A 19,780-nucleotide genomic window follows, 5' to 3' on the forward strand; every position below is an offset into this window, starting at 1 on the left:
ATTGGAGCGGATTGGGGAGGAAGGTCCTCCATATCATAACAATTTGGAGGCCCCCAAGCTCCTAGGTCTCAGCTGATGTCTCAGTGACCATTTCTTTGCCAAACATTATTTTCTCCATAAACTATTTTAGTTGCCTGATCGAGAATACTGCTGACAGCATCTACAATGACCACTATTGTGAACAAAATTGAAAAGCTCCACCACTATTAACCCCTCACATTACCTCAACTTTCTTATCTTAAAAGGTTTCCACTTGTTTAATATTTTGCATACACCATTGTTAGAATTCATGGAGGTAGAAATTCGTTCTGGCCCATTTTTGGCCGCATAACTGATGACGTACACATAATGTGTGCCCGAACCGGGAGACACCATGCTCGCCCAAAAATTGGGCCTCGGGCCTCTTTGAAATAACTGGGGTGAGCTGCCAGCGCCTGTCACGTTTCCAGAGGCAGTGCCTATTTCAATTCGGCCTCCTGTAGTGGCTGTCAGGTAAATCCTGGGAGGTTGGGCTGGGGGCGGAGGGAGACGGCAAGTGAACGAGCTGGCAGTGATCTTCAAGAGTGCTGTGGAGCTGGGAGGAATGCTGCTCTTCCTGGCTCCATATGAAAAACAACTTACCTTTTGTTGGCAGCCGCTTGTTAGGTTGCATCCACGGCAAGAAAACCTCAGTGGACCAGGCCTGGCACCTGCTCCGCTCAGGGCAGCCTGATTTCAGGATGGGATCCTAAAACAGGAATTGCACCACTCATTAGCATATGAAAGGAGCCTAATACTTGTTTTAGGCAATTGCCAAGAATGCCTGAAAAATTGCCCAACCTGATAGGGGGTCGGATGCATTTCAGGCATCTTTGGGGTACAGGACAGACAGTGGATGTTGGCAGACAGTTGGACCCTGAAGGGAGAGTCATTAGAGCCTGATCTTGCTCTCACGCATTGTATAGTTTCCAGGAAGGGCCACTGCTAAGTGATCTGGAATCCTGGCTGGGGCTAAATGCAGAATCCCTGTTACCAATAGGAGCCCAAGATCAGCTAATTCAGTGAAGACTTAGGTTTGAACCTGGCACTTTCCTGGCCTGAATGGCTTTATACTACATCGGAGAGTCTACATATCCACTGATCCATTAGGGGAGCCCTGGAAAATTATTTAAAAGGCCAATTCTGTGCTCCTCTTATATTTTTCTCTTCTGCACAAAGAAACCAAAAGGAAACATACTTCTCTTCCATAAATTATATTGTTTGTCTGTGAACAAGTGCACTTGATCCACTTTTATTTAGAATGCGTACAAAAGTAGCTGCATATATTTTTATCTTTTATCTAGAACGCATACAAACTTATTAATGTTTTCATGCTTTAACATTTCTCTGCAGTAAGTGGGTTTGTGATCACGATGTCAGTAAATGTGGAAGTTCCTTGTTCAACCTATTTAAGTCCCTAGGAAAGCCCATCTCAACTCTGTCATGATGTGATTGTCCTCCGTGTGTGTTAACTACGACAGAAAAAGGTGCCCTAACCATTATAAGGATAAAGTGGCTGGGCTGTTGATCAAGCAATTGGTGGGGTTTTTTTAAGTTTGTTTTTACTCTACCAACAAACATAATTTGTTATGGAGACTAATTTTTTTTTTTTAAAAACAACTAAACCTCCACCATGGATGCTGTGTAATCTGAGCAAGTGGACTGACATGATTAAGTCCTTTCAGACAAGCTGTTGGTGATGTTAACTGACGTCAGTCAGTAGTTGTGATGCAGCTGGAAATTAAACTTGGATAGAATTCTTAAGTTATCAGCTTGGCTTGTCCTATGAAAGAAGTCAGCTTCCAAAAAAAATTACAAACTCATATTCCCTGATGCTTTTGTTTCCGTTTCTGCAGAAAGCAGTGATATATTAGAGGCATTTCATAATCAGGAATAGATTATGAAAAGGGACAGGCTTTCCTGTGGTAATAAGATAACTGGTTAAGAGCATTTAACCCAGATCTTTTGTGTAGTGCAAGTGTTGGTGTGCAGAAAATCCATCTGAATTCCACTTCCAACGGTCGACAACCTGGTTTGACCATGCCATAATAAAAGGAAGTCCTCACTGACAATCAGATGTTCTGATGTTTACAGCATTATTGGCCTGCTTCCCATTTTAATCAAACCTTATTGCTAGGTTTAAGTTTTTAGCAGCTTATGGCTTTCTACAATGATTCTGAAGGAGCCTCAGGCACTCGTATTTCTCTAAGAGGCAAGAAACGAGTCCGCATTGTGAAGTCTTACAGGTAGCTGTATATATCATTACATTAATGTTATTCAGCTAAAGGTTGCTGTATATATCTTACAGGTAGCTGTATATATCATTACATTCATGTTATTCAGCTAAAGGTTACTGTATATATCTTACAGGTAGCTGTATATATCATTACATTAATGTTATTCAGCTAAAGGTTGCTGTATATATCTTACAGGTAGCTGTATATATCATTACATTAATGTTATTCAGCTAAAGGTTACTGTATATATCTTACAGGTAGCTGTATATATCATTACATTCATGTTATTCAGCTAAAGGTTACAATGAAGAATTCCAGACTCTGCAAGAAATGTATAAGTTTTTAATATAGCTGCATTTATTCTGGTGATTATCATGCAGATGGGAGCAATTGCCCAACGTATACTATATTTAATTGTTTTTATTTACAAAATCTTTCTGAAGTATGTGTTGTTGACATTGCGTAAAACCTTAAAATGCGTAAAATAATCTGTATATTCTTTGCAGGAATGCCTTTGTAAGTGATGCATAGCCTAGTAATTATCTGGGAACACTAAAATCTGCTATTGTGCCTTAAGTTTAAACTTCTATTTTTCAGTTGCTCACAAAATTGAATAATCTACTGCATATATACATTGAGTAAGTGTAAACTTTGTCTTATTGAGGGTTTTTAGATTTTAGCTCTATTCCTGAAGGAAAGTATGTGAGAGGCTGAATTCATGACTCTTGCAACTACCACAAATTCTATGTTCATGAAACGGGTAAATTTATCGGTCCCGTGCTCACAAGGGGGAGCCTCACTCAAAGGGAGCCACAGGGCAGAGAATCAAAGCTCAAGTGCTTCCTGGGATGGTTGAGGTTGGTGAATATATCCAGTAAGGTGGAAAATCCTGTGCTTAGGCTGTCACAAACTGGGCAAGTGAAGGCTGGAGAAATGCACATTGCGAAATTTGCCAGCTCCCCACCCACTATGCACTGCATGTAAGATTTCTGACTTCGTTGTCCACCAGCAATGCTGCCTCTTGCACAGAATGCAGGAGATGTTTATTCGGTTGGAAAATGTTATTCAAATTGAGGCAGCCCATAATTTCCCATTCCTACCAAACACCATGCAATAACCCATTTAAATTGGATATTAAAGGCCAACAATGTTATGATCTGTTGGAAAGGTATCCCTTAAAGTTGCACTTTTATTCCTACCACTCGTTTGTAAGATATGGACATTTCTTTAAACACTCACCTATCACAGGATTTCATTCAGAAGCGGAAACAAAAACAAAAACAAAATCAGACAGCACCAGAACATGACTGCTTGCGTCTGTCACTTTGCCACCACAGGCCCATTCAAAGCTACCTGGTAATGACTGAGCGAAACTGTCTCCACAAGCTCAAGTTGAGCATGAAGGCATTTGCTGAGCTGAGCCATCTGCTGCAAGAAGACCTGCAGCTACCATGTGGACAAAAGTGCCAGTGGCGGTCAAGGCCACTTCCTCCCCTCAATTTTAACACTCCCACCTCCTCTAAGGCTAGCTCAGGGGTCAGCTTCAGTATCGGTCAATTTGACTACAGATGTATTGAACAGATGACTGATAATTTTTTTGTCATCACTGTGATTCACTTCCTTTTAGCTCACTATCTGCATTTCCCAGGGTATGTGTAGCTGTATTAGAGCTTGCGGATATTGGTTCAAGAATGATGCAGGATGTTGTGAGCTGCATTTGGCCACTGGCAGTGGTGATAGGTTGGTCCTACAAGCCTGCAATAGCAGAAGAGAGATCTATCTTACAATACTGGATCCAAGAGACCCCCTCACTCAGAGCTTGGATTCTAATATACTGTCTATGATGGTTTCATGGTTGTTTGTATGCAGTGAGTGAGCAAGACGTAACAAGAGCAGGGCGTTACCAGTTCTGAGCTTTGGGAAGACATCCAGATTCAATTTCCTCAACTCCCTCGATGCTCCAATCGCCAAGGGTGTCCCAATGGCTCCCTAAAAGAGAGTCGAGGATATTTCCAGGCCCTCCTTCAGTATGGATCTGTCCCTTTTAATTATGTGCTAGCTTGTTCTGTAAGGGGAGAAGTAGTCTTGAGTTGGTACAAGTTTAAGGAATGGATTTAGCAGCAGATGTGCCTAGCCTACAGTTCATTCTGTGCATCAGTAACTGAACGTATATTACAGAATTAAGCTGGGTTGCAAGCTATTCCTGTGCGACGTTCCTTTTAAGATTTCAGTGTGACAACCATGTTGAATGTAAGTTGAAACCTGTATATGTGCCATGCAGGCTTAGCAGCCGAAGGACTACAACATTGCATGATAGCTTTAGAGGGGCCGGCAGAAAAAGTGTGACAAGTTCTGAGGACACACATTGTAAGGACGGACTTTGTGGTATGTGTACTTGGAGCAAATATGTGTAATAGGATTTTGCTGCATAGCATTATCGAAGCAGCTTTCCTCAGTTTGCCATCTTCTTCCATATTTGCAACCAGGTTATCTGGGTATTAAACAGAGCAGTCACCATATCCGCAGTTTCCAGTCAGGCAATTTGAACGGCTCTTCTCTGAGGAGAGCAGTTGAGCGCCAACCAGGTTGGCTTCATTGCATGCAGCTGCATCTTGTCTGGAACCCTTCATTGCATACCAATAGAGGACAGTTTCAATCATTTCCCTTCTGCTCATTTCAAATGGAAACCCTTCAATTTGCTGCAGCTACACTTAAAAATTCTTCTTAAATTTGCACAAGGTCCTTCAGGCATCTCATTGTGCAGAAGGAAGCTTGCCAAAATGAAAAATGGTAATCATAATCATTAGGCAGGAACAACTGTGAGAAAAAAGTAAGTCAGATCTTCCACATTGCACAGTTCCCACCAACATCACCCATGACAGAAACTTTTACCATATCATTCTTGAAATTAACAATTAATTTTTTAAAATTCATTCACAGGATGTGGGCGTCACTGGGAAAACCACCATTTATTGCCCATCCCCAATTGCCCTTGATAAGGTGGTGGTGAGCTGCCTTCTTGAACCGCTGCAGTCCGTGTGGTGAAGGTACTCCCACGGTTAGGGAGGGAGTTTGCACTCAGTTTGACCCAGCGACAATGAAGGAACGGCGATCTATTTCCAAGTCAGGATGGTGTGTGACTTGGAGGTGGTGATGTTCCCATGTGCCTGCTTCCCTTGTTCTAGGTGGTAGAGGTCGCGAGTTTGTGGGGTGCTGTCGAAGAAGCCTTGGCGAGTTGCTGCAGTGCATCTTGTAGATGGTACACACTGCAGCCACGGTATGCCGGTGGTGGAGGGAGTGAATGTTTAAGGTGGTGGATGGGGTGCTAATCAAGCGGGCTGCTTTGTCCTGGATGGTGTCGAGCTTCTTGAGTGTTGTTGGAGCTGCACTCATCCAGGCAAGTGGAGAGTTTTCCATCACACTCCTTACTTGTGCTTTATAGATTGTGGAAAGGCTTTGGGGAGTCAAGAGTTGAGACACTTGCCACAGAATACCCAGCCTCTGAGCTGCTCTTGTTGCCATAGTATTTATGTGGCTGGTCCAGTTACGTTTCTCGTCAATGGTGACCTCCAGGATACTGATAACAACAACAACAACTTGTATTTATATTGCGCCTTTAATGTAGTAAAACGTCCCAAGGTGCTTCACAGGAATATTATAAGACAAAAAATTTGACACCGAGCCACGTAAGGTGAAAATAGGGCAGGTGACCAAAAGCTTGGTCAAAGAGGTAGGTTTTAAGGAGTGTCTTAAGGAGGAAAGAGAGGTAGAGAGGCGGAGAGGTTTAGGCAGATGATTCCAGAGCTTAGGGCCTAGGTAACAGAAGGCATGGCCACCAATGGTTGAGCGATTATAATCGGGGATGTTCAAGAGGGCAGAATTAGAGGAGCGCAGATATCTCGAGGGGTTGTGGGGCTGAAGGAGATTAGAGATAGGGAGGGGCATGGAGGGATGTGAAAACAAGGGTGAGATTTTTGAAATCGAGGCGTTGCTTAACCAGGAGCCAATGTAGGTCAGCGAGTACAGAGGTGATGAGTGAATGGGACTTGGTGTGAGTTTGGACACTGGCAGCCGAGTTTTGGATGACCTCAAGTTTACGTAGGGTGGAATGTGGGAGGCCAGCCAGCAGTGCGTCGGAATAGTCAAATGTAGAGATAACAAAGGCATGAATGAGGGTTTCAGCAGTGGATGAGCTGAGGCAAGGGTGGAGACGGGCGATTTTACAGAGGTGGAAATAGACAGTCTTAGTTGTGCTGTGGATATGTGGTGAGAAGCTCATTTCAGGATCAACTACGACTTACCAGGCTAAGTAAGTGGGCAGAGATTTGGCAGATGGAATACAATACTGGAAAGTGTGAGGTTATGCACTTTGGCAGGAAAAATCATAGAGCAAGTTATTATCTTAATGGCAAGAAACTGGAAAGTACTGTAGTACAAAGGGATCTGGGGGTCCTGGTGCACGAAACTCAAAAAGTTAGTATGCAGGTGCAGCAAGTGATTAAGAAGGCCAATGGAATGTTGGCTTTTATTGCTAGGGGGTTGGAATATAAAAACAGGGAGGTATTGCTGCAGTTGTACAAGGTATTGGTGAGGCCGCACCTGGAATACTGCATACAGTTTTGGTGTCCATACTTAAGAAAAGACATACTTGCTCTCGAGTCAGTACAAAGAAGGTTCACTCGGTTAATCCCGGGGATGAGGGGGTGGTCATATGAGGAGAGGTTGAGTAGATTGGGACTCTACTCATTGGAGTTCAGAAGAATGAGAGGCGATCTTATTGAAACATATAAGATTGTGAAGGGGCTTGATCGGGTGGATGCGGTGAGGATGTTCCCAATGATGGGTGAAACTAGAACTAGGGGGCATAATCTTAAAATAAGGGGCTGCTCATTCAAAACTGAGATGAGGAGAAACTTCTTCACTCAGAGGGTGGTAGGTTTGTGGAATTTGCTGCCCCAGAAAGCTGTGGAAGCTACATCATTAAATAAATTTAAAACAGAAATAGATAGTTTCCTAGAAGTAAAGGGAATAAAGGGTTACGGGGAGCGGGCAGGAAATTGGACATGAGTCTGGGTTCGGAATGGTCATGGCCCTGTGGGTAGTGGAGCGGGCCCAGGGGCCGTGTAGCCTTGTTCTGCTCCTACTGTGTTCTAATTCTGTTAGATTTCAGGAGATGGTTTTATTCCTGTTCCTGGCTGGGGTGGAGATCGCCTTTACAGAAGGTAAGTACTGTAGAAAATATAGGGACAGAGTGATCTCCTGGAAGAATTTCGATCGCCTAGATGGGTCGGAGAGGAATTTCCCAGATTTTTTTCTCCCAAATTGGCCATTGGGTCTTTATCTGGTTTTTCGCCTCTCCCGGGAGATCACATGGGTTCGGGTGGATGCAGAGTGATAGAAGATTTGAGGTTAGGATCAGATCAGCCATGATCTTATTGAATGGTGGAGCAGGCTCGAGGGGCCGATTGGCCTACTCCTGCTCCTATTTCTTATGTTCTTATGACACCAAGGCTACAAACAGTGTGGTTCAGCCTCAGGCAGATGTTAGGGAGAGGGATGGAGTCAGTGATGAGGGAATGGAGTTTATGGCGGGGTCCGAAAACAATGGCTTCGGTCTTCCCAATATTTAATTGGAGAAAATTTCTGCTCATCCGGACAAGCAGTCTGACAAATTAGAGACTGTGGAGGGTTCGAGAGACGTGGTAGTGAGGTACAGCTGGGTGTCGTCAGCGTGCATGTGGAAACTGACGCTGTGTTTTCAGATGATGTTGCCAAGGGGCAACATGTAGATGAGAAATGGGAGAGGGCCAAGGACAGATCCTTGGGCGACACCAGAGGTAAAGATGCGGGAGCGTGAAGAGAAGCCGTTGCAGGTGATTCTCTGGCTACAATTAGATAAGAATGGAACCAGGCAAATGCAGTCTCACCCAGCTGGATGATTGTGGAGAGGCATTGGAGAAGGATGGAGTGGTCAACTGTGTCAAAGACTGCCGACAAGTCAAGAAGGATGAGGAGGGATAGTTTACATTTGTCACAGTCACAAAGGATGTCATGTGACTTTGATGAGAGTCGTTTCGGTACTGTGGCAAGGGCAGAAGCCTGATTGGAGGGATTCAAACATGGAGTTGTGGGGATTCAAACATGGAGTTGTGGGAAAGATGGGCACGGATTTGGGAGGCGACAACACATTCAAGGACTTTGGAGAGGAAAGGAAGGTTGGAGATGGGGTGGTAGTTTGCAAGGACAAGAGGGGTCTGATGTAAGAAAACTACTAGGCACTTGGTCTAAGCGTTAAACAAAACAACTGTTTTACAACATGGAGGTCTAGTTATGTCCTTCACTAGTTCCTGTTAAGAATGTCCTGTGCAAGCTGGGCCCGTGCCTGAGTATTTATACTCTCCCTGGACAGTGCCACCCGCAGGCTGCTCAGTATTATTTCATAAGTCTTTCTTTCATGAATGACTGATTCATGTCAGGGTCAAGGTTGGTTTTTTGAGGAGGGGGTGATGACGGCAGATTTGAGGGAGAGGGGGATAGTATCTGAGGAGAGAAAATGTTAACAATGTCAGCTAACATGGGAGCAAGAAAAGGAAGTTGGGTGGTCAGCAGTTTGGTGGGAATAGGGTCGAGGGAGCAGGAAGTGGGTCTCATAGACAAGATGAGTGCGGAGAGGTCATGAGGGGAGATTGGAGTGAAACTGGAAAAATATGTGAGTTAAGGGCTAGGGCAGAGGGAACCTTGGAGGAAGTTTGTCCCGGTGGCCTAGGGAAAGGAAGGGAAGTGGCAGAGGCAGCTGAACGGATGGTCTCAATCTTAGAAAAGAAGTCCATGAGCACCTCACACTTGTCGGAGGTGAGGGTGGAGAAGACGGTTAGCAGTGGAGAATAGAAGCCAGGGTTTATCTTTGCACTCCAGAATGATTCTGGAATAGTGAACAATTTTGGCAGACGAGAACAGGATCTGATGATGCTTTATGTGGTCCAGCCGGATCTGGTGGTGAATGGCTAAACCAGTTGTCTGTCATATCCGTTCAAGTCTGCGTCCCTTGGACTTAAGGGAGCAAAGATGAGGGATGTACCGGGGGAACGGCCAGAGAGAGTAATTGTTTTAATAAGGACTAGGGCATCCAAGGTAGTGGTGAGGGTGTGGTTGAGCAGTTCGGTTGCTGTAGAAATGTCATGGCAAATGGAGGGCCAAAGGCTGGACAGTTGGGATTTCATAAGTGCAGTTGTAATATAAGAGAGTTGGGATAGAGTTTTTTCTGGGGTGGACACAGAAGGAAGTAGGGTTGTGGTGAGTGTTGGTGGGAGGTGGGTGGGGGGATGTGGGTGGAGAGCGTTACGAGGAAGTGGTCAGAGATGGCCTTATCTGCGAGTGACACAATGGGAGTAGCGAGGCCATGAGAAATGGCAAGGCTGAGGGGGTAGCCATGAATATGGGTTGGGGAGTTTACATGGAGGGAGAGATTTAGGGAGGATAGGAGGCTAGTGAACTCGGAGGAGACAGAGCATGATGAATTGAGATGGAGGTTGAAATCACCGAGGATGAGAAGTCATTCGGTGCAGATGCTGAGGGAGGAAAGCAATGAAGATATCTCGGTAATAACATTTTACTGGTACTTGGGTGGGTGGTAGAGAACGAGAATTTTAAATGAGAGGTGAGGGGTGGAATAAAGTGAGATGCTCAAAGGAGAAGAAAGTGCAGGAGGAGTAAGAGGACAGATCAAGGTGTGATTTGGTGCTGAGAGCCACACCGCCACCATGGCGGTCTGAGCGGGGCAAGTGGTGGAAGGTATAGTCAGGTGGGAAGGCTTTATTTATGGGTAAGGTGTCATCACCCCTCAGCCAGGTTTCCATCAGGGCCATGGTGTTGATGCAATCGTCCACAATAACCTCATGGATGGCAATGGCCTTGTTTGCAAGTGAACAGACATTCTGGAGGGATATGTGGTGAGGTTCGGTGATTGCTGCCCCACTGCCAGCATCCACAGGGTCAACGCTGGGGGAGGATGAGTTGGATGGGGAGGAGATTGGCAAGATTTTCCCCAGTGGGCGCGCTGGGTGGGAAGGTCAGTGAGAGAGTAGGATGGGACAGCTGGGGTTGCTGCTTGTGAGGAGGCAGCAACGAGTGCCTCGATGGGCCTTTAAAGAATGCCAAGAGAGGTACAGAGGGTAGCTGTAGGCTTATCTAAGAGGGAGTCAAGCCTCGGGTAGCAGCAGGAGAGTAGGAAGGTCGAAGAAGGGCAGCACGGTGGCATAGTGGTTAGCACTGTTGCCTCACAGCGCCAGGGACCCGGGTTCGAATCCGGCCTCGGGTGACTGTCTGTGTGGAGTTTGCACATTAGAGTCATAGAGTCATAGAGTTTTACAGCACAGAAAGAGGCCCTTCGGCCCATCGTGTCTGCGCCGCCCATCCATCCCTGTCCAGTCTAATCCCATTTTCCAGCATTTGGTCCATAGCCTTGTATGCAATGGCATTTCAAGTGCTCATCCAAATGCTTCTTGAATGTTGTGAGGGTTCCTGCCTCCACCACCCTTTCAGACATTGAGTTCCACATTCCAACCACCCTCTGGGTGAAAAAGTTCCTCCTCAAATCCCCTCTAAATCTCCTGCCCCTTACCCTGAATCTATGCCCCCTTGTTATTGACCCCCCCACTAAGGGGAAAAGTTCCTCTTTATCTACCCTATCTATGCCCCTCATTATTTTGTACACCTCAATCAGGTCCCCCCTCAGCCTTCTCTGCTCCAAGGAAAACAACTCCAGCCTGTCCAGCCTCTCTTCATAGCTGAGGCGCTCCATCCCAGGTAACATCCTGGTGAATCTTCTCTGCACCCTCTCCAAAGCAATCACATCCTTCCTATAGTGAGGCGACCAGAACTGCACACAGTACTCCAGCTGTGGCCTCACCAGCGTTTTGTACAGCTCCATCATAACCTCCCTGCTCTTATATTCTATGCCTCGGCTAATGAAGGCAAGTATCCCATATGCCTTTTTAACCACCTTATCTACCTGCTCCGCTGCCTTCAGGGATCTATGTACATGTACACCAAGGTCCCTCTGACCCTCTGTACTTCCTAGGGTCCTACCACTCATTGTGTATTCCCTTGCCTTATTTGTCCGTCCAAAATGCATCACCTCGCACTTTTCAGGGTTAAATTCCATTTGCCACTTTTCCGCCCATCTGACCAACCCGTTTATATCGTCCTGTAGCCGGAGGCTTTCCTCCTCGCAATTTACCACCCCACCAATTTTCGTGTCATCTGCGAACTTACTGATCATACCTTTTACATTTTCATCCAAATCATTTATGTAGATCACAAACAATAAGGGACCCAGCACCGATCCCTGAGGTACCCCACTGGACACAGGCTTCCAGTCACAAAAGCAACCTTCGACCATCACCCTCTGCCTCCTGCCACTCAGCCAGTTTAGGATCCAACGCGCCAAGGCACCCTGGATCCCATGGGCTCTTACCTTCTTGACCAGTCTCCTATGCGGGACTTTGTCAAAAGCTTTACTGAAGTCCATGTACACCACATCCACAGCATTTCCCTCATCCACCCCACTAGTCACCCCCTCGAAAAATTCGATCAGATTTGTTAGACATGATTTACCCTTGACAAAGCCATGCTGACTATCCCCGATTAATCCTTGCCTCTCCAAGTGGAGATTAATTTTGTCCCTCAGAATTTTTTCCAATAATTTCCCCACCACAGATGTTAGACTCACTGGCCTGTAATTCCCTGGTTTATCCCTGCTACCCTTCTTGAATAATGGTACTACGTTAGCTGTTCTCCAGTCCTCTGGTACATCCCCTGTGGCCAGAGAGGTTCTGAAAATTAGTGTCAGAGCCCCTGCAATCTCCTCCCTTGCCTCCCACAGCAGCCTGGGATACATCTCATCCCCGTGTTTGCGTGGGTTTCCTCCGGGTGTTCCGGTTTCCTCCCACAGTCCAAAGATGTGCGGGTTAGGTTGATTGGCTATGATAAATTGACCCTTAGTGTTAGGGGGATTAAATACGTGGGGTTACGGGGATAGGGTGGGATATGTGTTGGCGTAGGGGTTACAGGGATCGGGTGGGATATGTGTCGGTGCAGGCTCGATGGGCCGAAATGGCCTCTATCTGCACTGTGGGGTTTCTGTGATTCTGTGAAGATCAATGAAAGATTGGGGTAGGGATTTGGGAGGGCAGAGTATCCAAGAGAGGAGAGATGAAAGGAGGCATGACGATAGGAAAATGTGGTCAGGGAGGGATAGAGAGAAAAGGAAAAGGGGGGAAAAAGTGCAAAAGTATTGAATGACTCTGGTCTGGAGCGGCAGCCAAAGTGCGCACAGGAATGGACACAGGAAAAGCTCAGGTTTATATGTAATAATACATTTCCTGGTAGCAGGGAATAGGTTGGAGACAATAGTAGGGAGACCATTGTCAAAGCCAGAGGTCCCATGGATGGACAAAGCCGACGTAAGCAGGATGGGGCCGGCAAGGAGCATCGATGAACCGCTGTCCAAAGCAGGCGAGTGAAGTCCAGAAGCTATTTGAAGGGTAGAGATTTTGAGGATGGAGGTGTTGCTGTGGGAATGAGAGTCTGTAGCGGTGCAGAAAGATGATGGCGAAATTGACGCAAGTTGGAGGTCACCGTAGATCAAAGCAGTGGAGAAAAAGTAAAACCATAAACCAGCGACCAGCAAAGCTGAAAACCGGTAGAACAAGTCACAACCGGTAGAGCAAGTGAAGCAGCAGCTGCTAGCTAGAAGCCAGCAGAGCTGAAAAACCAGTAAAACCAGTTCAGCAGAGACACAGCCGTAGTTTAAAAGGTAAAAAATCTTTTAGCAGCAGAGAGAGAGACACAGCCGGTAAGTCTTACAGTGTAGTCCAGTGCAGAAACGTAGTGGTGTAATCCAGTGTAGTTCAAAGCAGAAACATAGTCTATATGCCCAGAGAAGTCCAGGAGATCGGAAACCAATTTGACAGAAGAATTCAGCAGCATAAGACTTGAAGCGATTGAAAATTTCAAAATTCTCTTCCTGGTTTTCAAATCCCTCCATGGCCTCGCCCCTCCCTATCTCTGTAATCTCCTTCAGCCCCACAACCTCCCGAGATAGCTGCACTCCTCTAATTCTGCCCTCTTGAGCATCCCTGATTATAATCGCTCAACCATTGATGGCCAAGGCCCTAGGCTCTGGAATTCCCTGCCTAAACCTCTTCGCCTCGTTACCTCTCTTTCCTCCTTTAAGACGCTCCTTAAAACCTACCTCTTTGACCAAGCTTTTGGCCACCTGCCCTAATTTCTCCTTATGTGGCTCGGTGTCGTTTTTTGTCTTATACTATTCCTGTGAAGCGCCTTGGGATATTTTACTACGTTAAATGCGCTATATAAATACAAGTTGTTGTTGTTGGAAAGCAGAGCAGAGCCACAGCCGCTGAGTCAAACCATGTGGTCAGTAGAGCAACAAAGTCCTGTTCGCGAGGAATCCAGTGATGGAAGTCAAGTTTCAGCAGTGTTCTGGCTAAAAGAGCTCAATGAGAACAAAGATTCGCCGGGGAATGGGCAGTGGACTCTGCAGGGGTAGCTTTAAACTTGTAGTTTGGGCTGAAATGCCTTCACTATCAGAGGCAGGGTATCTTAGGCAATGGAAGAAAGGGCAAAGGATGGCAATGGATGACCACAGATACAGTTGAAGAGAAGAGCAGCTCAGAAAGGAGCTGCCAGCCCAGGAGCCATCTTGGACCCTCAACATGGTAGGGAGTCAACGATGGTAATGCCATTGAATGTCAAGGGGCGTTGGTTAGACTTTCTCTTGTTGGAGATGGTCATTGCCTGGCACTTGTGTGGCACAAATGTTTCTTGCCACTTATCAGCCCAAGCCTAAATGTTGTCCAGGTTTTGTTGCACACGGGCACGGACTGCTTCATTATCTGAGGAGTTGCAAATGGAACTGAACTTCTTAGGCAGTCCCTCGGAACCGAGGATGACTTGCTTCCACACTAAAAATGAGTTCTCAGGTGACTGATGAGTCCAATGCGGGACCTACAGTCTCTGTCACAGGTGGGGCAGACGGTGGTTGAAGGGACGGGTGGGTGGGGTGCTTGGGATGATGCGCGCTCCTTCCGCTGTTTGCGCTTGGTTTCCGCTTGCTTCCGGCGAAGAGACTCGAGGTGTTCGGCACCTTCCCGAATGCTTCTTCTCCACTTTGTGTGGTCTTGGGCCAGGGATTCCCAGGTAAGGTGGGGATGTTGCACTTTTTCAAGGAGGCTTTGAGGGTGTCCTTGAAGCGTTTCCTCTGCCCACCTGGGGCTCTCTTGCCGTGCCAGAGCTCCGAGTAGAGCGCTTGTTTTGGGAGTCTCGTATCGGGCATGCAGACAATGTGGCCCGTCCATCGGAGCTGATCGAGTGTGGTCAAAGCTTTGATGCTGGGGATGTTAGCCTGAGCAAGAACACTGACGTTGGGGTGCCTATCCTGCCAATGGATTTGCAGGATCTTGCAGAGGCAGCATTGGTGGTACCTCTCCAGTGCTTTGAGATGCCTGCTGTACATGGTCCATGTCTCTGAAGCATACAGGAGGGCGGGTATCACTACTGCTCTGTAGACCATGAGCTTGGTGCTGAGTTTGAGGTCCTGGTATTCAAAAAACTCTCTTCCTCAGGCGACCGAAGGCTGCACTGGCACACTGAAGGCGGTGTTGGACTTCGTCATTGACGTCTGCCCCTGTTGACAGTAGGCTCCCAAGGAATGGAAACTGGTCCACATTGTCCAAGGCCTCGTCATGGATTTTGATAATCGGGGGGCAGTACTGTGTGGCGGGGTCAGGTTGGTAGAGGACCTGTGTCTTACGGATGTTTAGTGTAAGGCCCATGCTCTCGTACGCTTTGGTGAAGGTGATGACGATGGTTTGGAGTTTGGCCTCAGAGTGTGCGCATACTGTATGCGTCATCTGCATACTGTAATTCGACGACAGAGGATGGGACGACCTTGAATCTGGATTGGAGGCGACGGAGGTTAAACAGTTTCCCGTTTGTTCTGTAGATTAGCTCCACTCCAGCAGGGAGCTTACTGAGGGTGCGATGGAGCATTGCAGCCAGGAAGATCGAGAAGAGCATCGGTGCGATGACACAGCCTTGCTTGACCCTGGTCCGTATGTGAATTGGGTCTGTGGTGGATCCATTGGTCAGGATCACGGCTTGCATGTCGTCGTGAAGCAGGTGGAGAATGGTGACAAACTTTTGAGGGCAGCCGAGTTTGAGGAGGACACTCCATAACTCCTCACGGTTGACGGTGTCGAAGGCCTTTGTGAGATCAAAGAAGGCCATGTACAACGGTTGGTGTTGTTCCCTGCATTTCTCTTGTCGTTGATGCGCGGTGAAGATCATGTCCATTGTGCCCGAGTGGGCGGAATCCGCAATCCGACTCTGGGAGGAGCTCTTCAGCCACTGGGAGAAGACGGTTGAGGAGGATTCTTGCGATGACTTTCCCTGTGGCAGACAGCAGGAAGACTCCTCTGTAATTACCACAATCGGACTTGTCGCCTTTCTTGAAGATGGTCATGATTACGGCGTCTCTGAGATCCCCTGGCATGCTCTCCGCCTTCCAAATAAGAGAAATTAGTTCATGTATTTGCGGCAATAGTACTTCTCCGCCATGTTTTAGTGCCTCAATGGGGATTCCATCTGCTCCTGAGGCCTTGTTCTTCAGTTGTCAGATGGCCTTTTCAATCTCGTGCCGGGCTGGGATTGTGCTGAGGTGGTGGCGGGTAGCATGCTGCGGGATGGAGTTGAGGACACTCGCGTCGAAGGCAGAGTCTCGGTTAAGGAGATCTTCGAAGTGCTCCTTCCAGCAGGCACTGACTGCCTCTCTGTCCTTGATGAGTACCTCTCCGGTCTTGGCCCACAGTGGGGTAGGGCCTTGGGTGCTTGGGCCGTAGGTGGTCTTGGCTGTGCTAAAGAATCCACGCACGTCGTGGTTGTCGGCTAGCTGCTGGATCTCCTGTGCTTTCTCCACCCACCATCTGTTCTTTAGGTCACAAGTTTTTTTGTTGGACCTCGGCCTTCAGGCGTCTGTAGAGCTGCTTTCTTGCTCTTGAGTTCTGTTGCTCTTTCCAGATCAGGAATGCCTTGCGCTTGTGGCTTATTAGCTCCTGGATCTCCTGGTCGTTCTCGTCGAACCAGTCTTGGTGTTTCCTGGTTTAGTGACCGAGCGTCTCTTCACAGGTGCTGATTGTGGAGGCCTTGAGTGCAGACCAGGTGCTGTGGGCACTCTCATCGAACATCCCCATTTCTGACCTTATGATGGAGTGAAGGTTAATGATGAAGCAGCTGAAGGTAGTTGGGCCTAGGACACTGCCCTGAGGAACTCCTGCAGCGATATCCTGGGACTGAGATGATTGGCCTCCAACAACCACAACCATCTTCCTTTGTGCTAGGTATGACTCCAGCCAGTGGAGAGTTTTCCCCCTGATTCCCATTGATTTCAATTTATTGAATCATCAAAGTATCTGATGTAATTTTATTTTGGTATACTGCTGAATCTTGATAAATGTATGACTAAATTGCCAAGAAGTGTTGCAACTGAATTGTGTTTATGCCTGGTTTAGGATTGTAAAAAAATCAATTTTCCAATGTTTTGTACCACAGACATTTAATTATTAATTCCATTTGAAATAAGCCATGTTTTATGGAGAAGCAAAGAGTTGTAAAATATGCTGCTGCTGATCTATGAAATTTTGCAGTGGATTAATTAAGTGAAATTAATGTTCTGAGCATGAACAGTTATTTGGAGAACATTTTTCACCTGGATCAGATTTTGGTTTAACTGTGTACCAACTACACTTGGATCAGGAATTGCGTACATTAATATTGGATGATATATAGTTTGGCACATTGGATTGCTGCGGTTGCATCAGAATTTTGCTTGGACCAGATTATGCATTTATCAAAAACTGGATCTAAAATCTATCTTTCCACTCTTCAGAATTTCCTAAAGTCACACAGTTGTTTAGTGTTTTCCACTTTGACTCTTACAATATATGTATAAATATTGCACATATTAATCTTCTGTTTCACCCATATTATTGATTCCAGTCGATGAAAAGCTCAGCTCCTGTAACAGGAAAATGGCATGTTGTCTAAAATCAGGTTATTTTCCATACTGAGGGTAAATTATTCACGTTGGTGTATGCTTGCTGGTTCAAGATGGTACTTTCATATATAAGCCAACCTACCAAACTTAATAGAAAGCAGACATAGCCTAAAAAAATTGACAAAACTCAAAAGAAGACCTGGAAATAAGGCTTTGATGAGGGCCATTGCTTCGCAGTGACTGTATAAGTTATATTCTGATTTTATTGCATGGGGTTCCAGGAGTCTTACCACTGTTTTGAAGATTACATTGTACAATTCAACCAATCTTTCAGTGAAAACCAAACCCCAAAGCCCTTGTTTATGATCTGGAAACAAGTAGATACCACTAAGAGTATAGTAGGGCATGAGCTAATCCTAACTTAAGATGCAAGTATACCCAATATTCTACCACATGCAGTGCAGAGAAAAGCTGACGTACACGAAAGTGCATTTTGTTTTGTATTGGTTGATTTAGAAACTCCTGGTTGGTGACTGGAACATTGAGGAGGCGAGACGGCAGGCCCCCATCTCAGATTTATTTGATGCAGTTTACAGCATTTTGGAGTCTGCTGTACTTCTGCCTTTGAAGCCAACAATAATTTATCCTGGATATTGATTTTTGTAACAACAGAAGGTAATATGTAGTTGGCTAGATTCTCTCAGTTAGCAGCAGAAAATGATGGAAAGTACAGGCAATGAGGCCTACCACACGGGTCATTCAAAATATTGCGCATGCAGGATTTTTGCATTGAATAACCAGCAAGCAGGCTGCACAGGTTCCCTGGCGCGCTGTGTGGCTATGTAACTTAAAGGGAACGTTACCTACCACCAGTTCATTGCCTCATCTGCATTTACCTCCCTCCGACTCCCCCCCCCCCCCCCCCGAACCACCACTGATGACTACTTCTCTGCCCGTCACGTGCAAATGGTGCAGATTTTTTTTTTTTTAATTCATTGCTGGGATGTGGGCGTCGCTGGCTGGCTAGGTCTGCATTTAGTGCCCATCCCTAATTGCCCTTGAGAAGATGGTGGTGAGCCACCTTCTTGAACCGCTGCAGTCCATATGGTGTAGGTACACCCACAATGCTGTTAGGAAGGGAGTTCCAGGATTTTGGCCCAGCGACAGTGAAGGAACGGCGATACAGGTCCAAGTCAGGATGGTGTGTGGCTTGGAGGGGAACTTGTAGGTGGTGATGTTCCCATGCGTCTGCTGCCCTTGTCCTTCTAAGTGGTAGACGTCGCGGGTTTGGAAGGTGCTGTTGAAGGAGCTTTGGCGAGTTGCTGCAGTGCATCTTGTAGATGGTACACATTGCAGCCACAGTGCGCCGGTGGTGGAGGGAGTGAATGTTGAAGGTGGTGGATGGAGTGCCAATCAAGCGGGCTGCTTTATCCTGAATGGTGTCGAGCTTCTTGAGTGTTGTTGGAGCTGCACTCATCCAGGCAAGTGGAGAGTATTCCATCACACTCCTGACTTGTGCCTTGTAGATGGTGGAAAGGCTTTGGGGAGTCAGGAGGTGAGACACTCGCCGCAGAATTCCCAGCCTCTGGTCTGCACTTGTAGCCACAGTATTTATATGGCTGGTCCAGTTCAGTTTCTGATCAATGGTAACCCCCAGGATGTTGATAGTGGGGGATTCAGCGATGGTAATGCCATTGAATGTCAAGGGGAGATGGTTAGAGTCTCGCTTGTTGGAGATGGTCATTGCCTGGCACTTGTGTGGTGCGAATGTTACTTGCCACTTGTCAGCCCAAGTCTGAATGTTGTCCAGGTCTTGCTGCATATGGACACGGACTGCATCAGTATCTGACGCGTCTCGAATGGTGCTGAACAGTGTGCAATCATCAGCGAACGTCCCCACTTCTGACCTTATGATGGAGGGAAGGTCATTGATGAAACAGCTGAAGATGGTTGGGCCTAGGACACTGCCCTGAGGAACTCCTGCAGTGATGTCATGTGATTGAGATGAATGACCTCCAACAGCCACAGCCAACTTCCTTTGTGCTAGGTATGATTCCAACCAATGGAGAGTTTTCCCCTTGATTCCATTGACTTCAGTTTTGCTAGGGCTCCTTGATGCCACACTCGATCAAATGCTGCCTTGATGTCAAGGGCAGTCACTCTCACCTCACCTCTTGAGTTCAGCTCTTTTGTCCATGTTTGGACCAAGGCTGTAATGAGGTCAGGAGCTGAGTGGCCCTGGCGGAACCCAAACTGGGTGTCAGTTAGCAGGTTATTGCTGAGTAAGTGCCACTTGATAGCACTGTCGACGACACCTTCCATCACTTTGCTGATGATTGAGAGTAGGCTGATGGAACGATAATTGGCCGGGTCGGATTTGTCCTGCTTTTTGTAGACAGGACATACTTGGGCAATTTTCCACATTGCCGGGTAGATGCCAGTGTTGTAG

The 19,780-nt window shown here is 46.6% G+C and overlaps 1 protein-coding gene across 3 annotated transcripts in view; it reads left to right on the plus strand.

Annotated features, from left to right (window-relative positions):
• Window positions 1-921: 921 nt before the first annotated feature.
• The window catches only part of LOC147123367 (3',5'-cyclic-AMP phosphodiesterase 4D-like), a 480,913-nt gene continuing 462,054 nt past the window's right edge, over window positions 922-19,780 (plus strand). For 2 of the 3 annotated variants that reach the window (XM_085971668.1, XM_085971676.1), the window contains exon 1: window positions 938-2,264. In XM_085971668.1, coding sequence (XP_085827794.1) covers window positions 2,176-2,264 — 89 coding nt within the window. In that variant the 5' untranslated portion in view covers window positions 938-2,175. Of the gene's footprint in view, window positions 2,265-19,780 lie in introns of all 3 variants that reach the window. The other variant, XM_085971653.1, reaches the window with a different exon arrangement.

This window comes from Somniosus microcephalus, chromosome 2 (genome assembly GCF_052327205.1).
Source record: "Somniosus microcephalus isolate GS21.2 chromosome 2, FLI_Smic_1.0, whole genome shotgun sequence".
NCBI classification, from domain to species: Eukaryota; Metazoa; Chordata; class Chondrichthyes; order Squaliformes; family Somniosidae; genus Somniosus; species Somniosus microcephalus.